The following is an 8,740-nucleotide window of genomic DNA, read 5'->3' as shown; positions in this document are numbered from 1 at the left end:
AAGTGACAGAGTGGACGTTAAAGCACTGCCTCTTCCTCCATCCCTCCTGTTTGCACACACCACGGAGAGGCTGAAGCTTAGGGCCCTCTGCCTGCTCTGCTCCCTCTGCCCACAGGCCAGAGCACAGAGAGAGATCATCCCTGCCCTCCCTGTGCCTTACAGGGGATTGCTCCTTGTTCCCACTGGAGCATCAGTGGAGTAAGAAAGGGACAATCTGCAGCGAGGCCTGTCCATCTCCTGGTCACCTTCATCTTCCTCAGCTGGAGTCCAACCCAAACCTCAGCCCCTGGGAAATGCCTCAGGGTGAACTCACCCCTTCCCAGCTCCTCTGTCCCTCAGGAGGGACACCTGGTGGGGAGAGAGGGAGGGACACTTGTGGTGTGTGCTGAGCCACCCATGTCCCCAGCCCCAGGGTCACAGCTGGGGCAAAGCTGAGGCCAACCAGGGCTGCTCTACAAACACTAGCTCCAGGCCTGACCCCACAGCCCCTTCTGTGGCCCACATCAACCTCGGGTCTTTGTCTCAACAGGAAAACCTTTTTGGTGGCTTCTATGGCTGCTCATTCACGTGTTCCAGCTCAGGCACACGCCCCGGCTGTGCGTTACCTCGTTGGATTAAATTTGCTTGTATCCTTTTTGTCCTGTGTATTAAAATATTCTATAAAATCAAGTGACCAAAAATCTATACCTCTAAGAATACCTGGTTATCTTCTTTTTTTTTTTTCCCGTTGTTTTTCATGTGGTTTTTTTTTCTTTGTTTCTAAGCACAGTTAAACCTAAACAAAAGAAATGGAGGGGAAACAAAAGAAAACAAAGCAGGAGTGGCGCAGAAGGGGAAGGAAAGGAAAAAATCGCTCGGTGAACTCATCAGGAACTGAAGGGCAGAGCTGGCACAGGCAGCTCCTGCAGGAGTCCTCACAAATTGGAGGGCAGTTTGGACCTGACGGGCTCCAGATCCCCCGTGAGCACTATGGACTCTTTGCGCCCGCCGGCGGCCAAGGCCAGCGGGTGTGGCAGAGAACCTGAGGACATCTGGCGTGGCAGCGTCACCCGCCCGGGGACCGAGCTGCAAGGCTTGCCCAGGAGTCCACTCCCACCGCCACCGGGGAAAGGGGAGAAGCTGGAAACAGATTCTCTAGAGGAATGAGGAGAGCTGTGGCGGCCCAGCGTCTGAGCCAGCTCTTGGGGCAGGGAGGGCTGGGATGCCGAGATCAGCTTGATGTCCTGGTTGAGGCGCGGCGGCAGCGCCTGGGCCGGGGGGCTGGCGGGCTGCGGCAGCAGCAGCGAGCCGTGCGAGCCCGAGGGCCCCGCGGCGCCGCTCTGGAAAGTTCTGGTGGCCACCGGGCTCTGGCTGGGAGGACTAAGGCCAGAAGGGGTGTAACAGGGAGAGGCGATGCCGGGCTGCTGCAGCGGGGCCGCGGGGGCGAAGGGAGGCCGCTCCTGGTGGAGCTGGGCTATCGTTCCAGTCAGAGATCCTAAAGCACTTGGATGTGTTTGGCACAGCCCCGCGGACGGCCCGCCCGAGGCCTGCGCCAGCTGGCTTAGGCTGGAGGATGGAGAGTTGGAAGAAGGAGGGGCTTGGAAGTGGTTCAATCCCCCCAGGGTCTCACTGCCCGAGAGCTGCTGCTGCTGCTGCTGCGACTGTCCCCCCTGCAGTGGTCTCGTGGTGGGCTGGAACTGGTTCAGGAGACTGGGGGGGGAGTTTGATGAGAGTTGCGTGAGCGATGTCGATGGGGAGCTGGCTGTGGTTTGCTGGAAGTGCCCAAACCCACTGCTGGACAGGGCCGGCTGCTGCTGCTGCTGCTGCTGCGGGGGCTGAGCCGCGCCTAAGGGTGACCCCGAGGGTGCGCTCTGGAACTGGCTCAGCCCCACCGAGGAGGCGCTGCCGAGCCCCGGCTGGCCGGAGCCCCCCGGAGGGGACCCCACCTGGAACTGGCCCAGGCCGGCGGCGGCCGAGAAGCCGGCGAGCTGCTGGACGTGGAAGGAGGAGGACGAGGGCGTCTCGGTGCCCGGCGTGTGCAGCTGTGAGGGCGTGCTGGACGGGGAGCCCACGGCCGAGGGGCCGGCGGACGGGACGAGCGACTGGAACCTCTTCAGCTGCCTGGGGGTCTGGTTGGGCTGCTGGCCCAGCGAGCCCAGCACGGACACGGGCGGGCGGAAGATGGCCGTGGGCAGGCGCGGGTGGTGCGTCAGGGCGATGGCCACCGAGGTGGTGGCGGCGGCCGCCTGCAGCGGGGCCTGGATCAGCGGCGTCCAGATCACCGGCGTGGGCGTGGAGGCGGCGGCCGCGGCCGCCTGCACGTTGTGGGCACAGTGAGCCATCTCCCGGTCGTGCTGCACGATTTGCTGGATGATCTCGTTCTCCTGGTAGTTGAACACCCCCGAGTTGAGGTCGTGCTGCACTTTGTGGAGCAGGATGGAGTTCTTCTTGCCTGTGGAGGAAGGGAGGAGAGAAAGGGTTGTGGTGGTGTTCACAGGGGTCCCAGGATGAGGGAAGAGACGAAGATCTGACCCCATGTTTCAGAAGGCTGATTTATTATTTTATGATATATATTATATTAAAACTATACTAAAAGAATGAAAAAATATATAGTATATATATATATATACATATATAAGAATTGAAGAAATATATTACATTCTATTATATTATATTACATTCCATTCTAATATATATAGTATATATTCTATTCTATTCTATTCTATTCTATTCTATTCTATTCTATTCTATTCTATTCTATCTACACTAAAAGAATAGAAGAAAGGATTTCATCAGAAGGCTAGCAAGCAAGTTAAAAAAAAGGAATACAAAATCCTGTGACTGATCGGCGAGTCTGAAACAGCCTGACTGTGATTGGCCATAAATTAGAAACAACCACATGAGACCAATCACAGATGCACCTGTTGCATTCCACAGCAGCAGATAATCATTGTTTGCATTTTGTTCCTGAGGCCTCTCAGCTTCTCAGGATAAAAAATCCTAAGGAAAGGATTGTTCATAAAACATGTCTGTGACAAAGGGTCACTGTGGGTGGCAGAGCACGGGTGGAGCTTCCTGCCCCACTTCCCTGAATGCCTGCCCTTGGTGCCCTGCACAGCCTCTGCCCCAGCACTGAGATGGCAAACACCACATCTGCTGGTCCTGTGGAGCCTCAGGTCCCTCAGAGCTGGGAGCTGGAGCACAGAGCTGATGTCCAACAGGACACACATCCTCAGGCAGTACCAGCACGGCTGGGAAGTGTGGCAGACTGGCAGCAAAAAGCTGATGGATTTGGAAGATTCCCATTTTGCACCTGACCCTCCATTAGAAAAAGAGAATAAAACCTCAAAATATAAAATCAGCGAAGTCTTTAGCCAGTCTCCTTCCTTCACCTGTCTGGTACCTTGGTCACTCCGGAGTGAAATATAGAGGAGAAGGAGATGTGAAAAGGAGATTTCCCTGTGAGTCAGGACTTGAAGTCTTTTCCAACCTGAATGATTCTGTGATTCTATTCATGAGCTGGAAAAGCTCAGCTGGGCCAGGTAGGACCCTCAGGCACCCTGCAGCTCCTGTGCCCTTGGAGTCCCAGCTTTAGGGAATGTTCCAGCTGGATTCCCAGCCTGCAGCCAGAGTTTAGCTCAGTTCTTTGCCCCTGCAATGGGCTGGAAAATGCCATGGAATGATTTGTCCAGCCTGGGAGTGCAGCTGGCATGGAGGGATCACTCCCGGCTAGGGACAGAGCCAGCCAGGGCAGGGCCTGGCACCAGAGGGATTTCCTTTTGATCCCACCCAGCCAGCTCTCAGATCTTTATGATCTGAGGCACATCTAGATGACATCCAGATGGTTGTTTGTTTTTTTATTGCATGATGTAGCTTTTAAGTGTGCAGCAGATAAAAGAGTAAGGGTTTAAGGACGTGCCTCTTACTCCAGCCAAATGGAAAATCAAACATCTGGCAGCAGAGAGCTGGAATGGCACTGAAGAGGGAAGGTGGCATCCTGGTCTCCTAAAGATCCACTCTGCAACAGCAAAGTCTTGGATAGAACTCACTGAGCTCCAAATCCAGCATCAGAAAAAGGTGAAACAACTCCTGCACCAATAAAGAGAAAATTGTACAAGAGGAGGGAGATCCCAGTCATTCCCACCGTGATGCTGGGAAGGCAAAATGTGTTTAGTTTTTGTTGCAAAGCATGGAGTGTACAGAAATCACTCCCATGAAAAACATCAGGGAGGAAGTACAGCACATTCAGAACAGAGGTGATTTCACAGCTGAGGAGGGAGCTCAGGGACAAAGGAAGCTGTTCCCAAACCTTCCCTCCCCTTGCAGGAGGAACCAGCAGACAGGATTTGAGCCAAGCCCATAAAAAGGAAGGAGCAATCTGTAATTGCAGATGCTGCCAGAACACACTGAAGGTTTTCCCTTCCCTTTTTCACATCAAGCCTTTGTCACCCCACAAAGGACAGGGGGTGGCTCTGAGGGCTCTGTGGGTAAAGCTGCAGTGGGCAGAGCTGCACTGAAATGCTGCCAGAGTTCTGATCCTGGATGTGCACCCAGGACCTGGCTGCTGTGGGGAGTGGGATGGGATGCTCAATGCTCTGCTGTTTTACCTACTGCCAATCACTCCCTGAAAAAAAAAAAAAAAGCAGAAAAGCTTTTGTGCTTTTGTTTCGCACTCAGAGCAAGATCCTAGCCTGGGAAGGACGTGATCCTGAAAGCAAGCAGAGCTTGGAGCTGCTCAAGTCATTCCAGGGGCTGGAAGTGCATGTGTAGGAATTCTCTAATGGCTGGACCGGAACAGTCCTGGATACCGCAGAGACACAGACCCCAGTCCTTCCACAGCCAGGCACAGCAGAGGCAGCACCAGGACCACCTTTAAATGGGGCTGGCACAGGAGGTCACAGCACACACACAGTGAGTCATTCCCACCCAGATCTGCTAAAATCACAGCAAATGAGCTCCACAGAGCTGCTTAACCACACTCAGAGACACAGACTGTGTGTGGAGAGAGCAGAACCTGCCTGACTGCAGCTGCAGGTGAGGGAGGAGGTGGCCAGACTGCAGCACTCCAGAGTCACAGAGGCACTGGGACTGCAGCTTTGCAATGCTGCCCTTCCCAGAGCTGAAGGGACAAATCCCAGCATGGGCCATGTGCAGCCCCTGCAGCACTGCAAGGTCAGGCTGTGCCTGGGACACACGCTGAGCTCAAAGCAGCTGGGCACAAAGCTGCTGTCCTGAGATAAAACCAGCCTGAGGGGAAGGGCCAGAGCAGGGACACGAGGAACAGCTTCCCAAAGCTCCACAGCAGCCATGGCTCTGTGCTGGTGTCACCACACCTCATCCCTCTTTCCCAGGACCCACCTCATCCCACTCTCCCAGTGCTCTAACCCCCATCTCAGTCTTCCAGTGCCCCATCTCATCCCACTATCCCAGCACCCTAACCCCATCCCACTCCTCTCCCAGTGCCCCTCCTCACCCCACTCCTCTCTCAGTGCCCTAATCCCACCCCACTCTCCCAGCACCCTAACCCCATCCCACTCTCCCAGTGCCCCATCCCACTCCTCTCCCAGTGCTCTAACCTCATCCCACTCCTCTTCCAGTGCCCCATCCCATCCCATCCCACTCTACCAGTGCTCTACCCCCATCCCACTCCTGTTCCAGCACCCTAACCCCATCCCACTCCTGTCCCAGTGCCCTGGCTGTGGCTCTGGGCTGGTCCCAGAGTAGGGTGTCCCTGCAGCCCTGCACTGTGGAAAGCCCCACTGAGTTCTGGCACCTGCAGTCAGGGTGAAGAGTGAAAGCAAGGACTGTGAACTTGGGATGCTGAGGTGGGAGAAACTGCTCCAGGTAATTAGGACATGAGATGGGATCCAGCTCTGAGGATCTCCTACTCAGTGCCCTAGAGGTCTGTGTTGGCATGGATTCATCACTAGGGAGAGAATAATGCTGTGCCTCCAAGCTGCCCTTGTGGAGCATTTCTGTGGGGCCATTTCTGTGATTCCCAGGAGAAACCACCCTGGATGTCTCCCAGCTGCATTCCAGGGGCTCCACAGCCCAGCTGAACACAGACCATGCTGAGGCTTTCCAAACGTGCCTGGTATTTACTGGAAGTGGTTTGATCAAAGCTCCTTAGCTTTGTGTCAAATTGATGAAGTAATACCAGTAAAAAGCTTGGAATGATTTTTTCTGTTGTTTTTTAAACCAGAACACTCAATTTTCCCTTTGAAATCACATTACACTTCACTGTTTTCCTGAGCCCAGCTTGCCTCTATTAGCTGTTCCATTAGATCACATTTTTCTCTTCTGATTTGCCAAGAAAATATCAAATTTCTCCTCCAGAACACTGCAGAAGATTACACAAAACATTCTTCCAGCCATGGAAGGGGAGAGGAATTTTTCAAAATCATTTTTAAAAACTGTTAACTGGTTGGCAAACTGAAAAATTAATTGACTTCCCCATTCTAATGAATTGCCTCATTTACACAGTGTTTCCACATGCCAGTATAAGCCCTGTGGGTTGCTGCTGGAGAAGATCCTGCTTGCCACCAGCCCCAGAGCAGAGTCCTGCTGGGACAAACATTCCTGCATGAAACAGAAACCAGCAGTGGGACAGAACAGAGGAGTGGGACTGACTTCGATTGGGCTGAGATTGGTGCTGAGATTTTTCCTCCTTCTCCTCATGGGATGAGGAACCTGTTCCAACCCTTTTCCTGGCCTGGGTTCCCTGTCCCAGCCCCTGGGCAGAAGGAGCGGGATGCAGCTGATGAGTTTGGCCCTGGGGACCCCCCTGAGATGAGGTTCTGTCCCCAGCCCTCCTCAGTGACCCCAGGGAGTCACTCCTGTGCTCCTGCTTAGCCATGGGAAAGCTTCATCAGGAGAAGCCAAAGGTTCTCCTGCAATCCAGCCAGGGAGGCTGAATTTGTCCTTTTGGGATGTTCCTCCCACAGAAATCAAAGTGCTGGGCACAGTGAGGTCCTGAGATAAATAATCCACCCCAAATCACTGCTAAAGCTGCACACCAACCCACTGAGACACCCCAGAGCAGAGGAAGCATCTGCACCACCCCAGCCCCAGCTCCACTCCCCTCTGGGCTCTGAGAACTCCCTGCCTGCCTCACTGCAACAATGGGCTAAATATAAGGGGAAAAGGAAGATATTTAGAGCCTTGGAGATGTTCAGAGCAAAGCTCCTGGTGCTTTGAAGTGGAGGGGGGTATGTAAAATTATGGAAACGAAGCAAACAGATGTTGCTCCCCTAATTAAGAACTGCAAAGTCAGATTTTCCTCAACTGTAGATAGCACACAAAAGAACAGGGAGAAAGGCTCATGTGATTTCATAAAAGGAGCCAGCACTCAACAATAATTCTTCTATCAAACAATCAAAATTAGCTTTCTGTTGTTAAAATTCTGCCCAGACACAGGGGAAATTAGCTGTGACTTTCTGTTCCTTTCTCCTTTCAGTTCTCTCTGAGCCCACTGGCTGCACTTTAAGAATTCAGGTCATTAAATTGCTTTCTGAATTTGCATGTATTTGAAATAATCTCATTTTATTAGGCTGCCTTCTGCCCTGGCTTGCTGTCAGTGTGGCTTCTCCCACCACAGGGGCTTCTCTCAGGTCTTCACTGATTATTCCTGGCACCAAGGGCTGGGTTGGAGCCTGGCTGCACATCCCAGCTCTGCCCTGTAGCTGGGCTTTCCTTGCCAGGGGTTCTCCTGAGCTGTCTCCTGCAGGAGTTCAACCCCAAAGGGGGTACCCAGCCCACTCTCAGGGCTGGGTTTGCCCTGCCGCAGGAGTTTCCTGGCTGGGAGGAGCTGCTCCAGCTCTGCTGTGGTTTCAGAGTCTGTGTGCACAGTGAAATGAGCTGGAACAGGGAATTCAAAATGATTCTTAACCCCCAGACTGTGGGTTCTTTGCCTGTTGGGAAGATGCAGGTGAAGCCCCACTGAGCTGCACTCCCTCTGTGGGGAGGTTTTTGCTCAGAATTCAGCAGCCCTTGGGGGAGAGCTCAGCAAAGCCAGCTGGATCAGCCCTAAAGCATCCCCAGAACACTGCTCTGGAACTGGGAGTGATTTCCCTGAGAGCCTGGCTGTGTAAATCCATAGATTTACAGAGCTCTGATACCTGCCAGGGCAGCTCTCCCTGCATCCTGCCCCTCCCTTTCTCCCTGGCTGGGTCCTCTCCACTCTGGGGGTACCTTTGAAATGAACAATTCCCTCTCTTTCCTCCCTGTACAGCTCAGAACTGCCTCTGACTGCTTCCCCTCTTCCATAAACTCAATTATCCCCCCAAAATTGTGGTGTCCCTGTGCACAGCCACACTGCTGCAGGTTCAGCACACCCTGAATGATATCACCTGGTGAGTCTCAGCACAGCTACACTCCAGATAAATGAAGCTCTTCCCTCCCACTCCTCACACAGAGCTTGGCAGGATGAAGAAAAAATGGAATATCTGGAGCTGGGTAGGCTGTGACTGTCCATGGGGTGAGGAGCTGTGGCATCACTGCAGACTGAAACCAAGAGGTACCTTCTTGAGTGGCACCAGTGCCAAGGTGCCTGCACGCCCTCCCCAGAGCCTTGCTGGAGGTGGCAGCTGTGACAGGCCAGGCTCTGGGACACTCTGGGCATGCTGGCACTGTCAGCTGCTGCTCTCAAGTGTGGGCTGGCTGCAGACAGCTCCTGGAGTGCCTTCAAGGCAGGGAGAGGCCCCCAGGAGGAGAGGTGTCACTGTGAGCAGCTCCTGCTTCATGTGATTAAAAAGAGGGCTGG

At 53.7% G+C, this 8,740-nt stretch overlaps 1 protein-coding gene across 1 annotated transcript in view; it reads right to left on the bottom strand.

The window, feature by feature from the left end:
- Positions 1 to 372: 372 nt before the first annotated feature.
- The window catches only part of HCN4 (hyperpolarization activated cyclic nucleotide gated potassium channel 4), a 101,782-nt gene continuing 93,414 nt past the window's right edge, over positions 373 to 8,740 (bottom strand). Inside the window, exon 8 of the mRNA XM_054272383.1 lies at positions 373 to 2,431. Within this exon, the coding sequence (XP_054128358.1) occupies positions 915 to 2,431 (1,517 nt within the window). The 3' untranslated portion in view covers positions 373 to 914. The remainder of the gene's footprint in view (positions 2,432 to 8,740) is intronic.

The sequence above is a fragment of the Melozone crissalis genome, unplaced genomic scaffold, assembly GCF_028551555.1.
Source record: "Melozone crissalis strain CALT ecotype California unplaced genomic scaffold, PUWL_Pcris_2 ptg000014l_1, whole genome shotgun sequence".
Lineage (NCBI taxonomy): Eukaryota > Metazoa > Chordata > Aves > Passeriformes > Passerellidae > Melozone > Melozone crissalis.
Note: the sequence above shows the minus strand (reverse complement) of the source record. Positions and strands in the feature narration are given on the sequence as shown.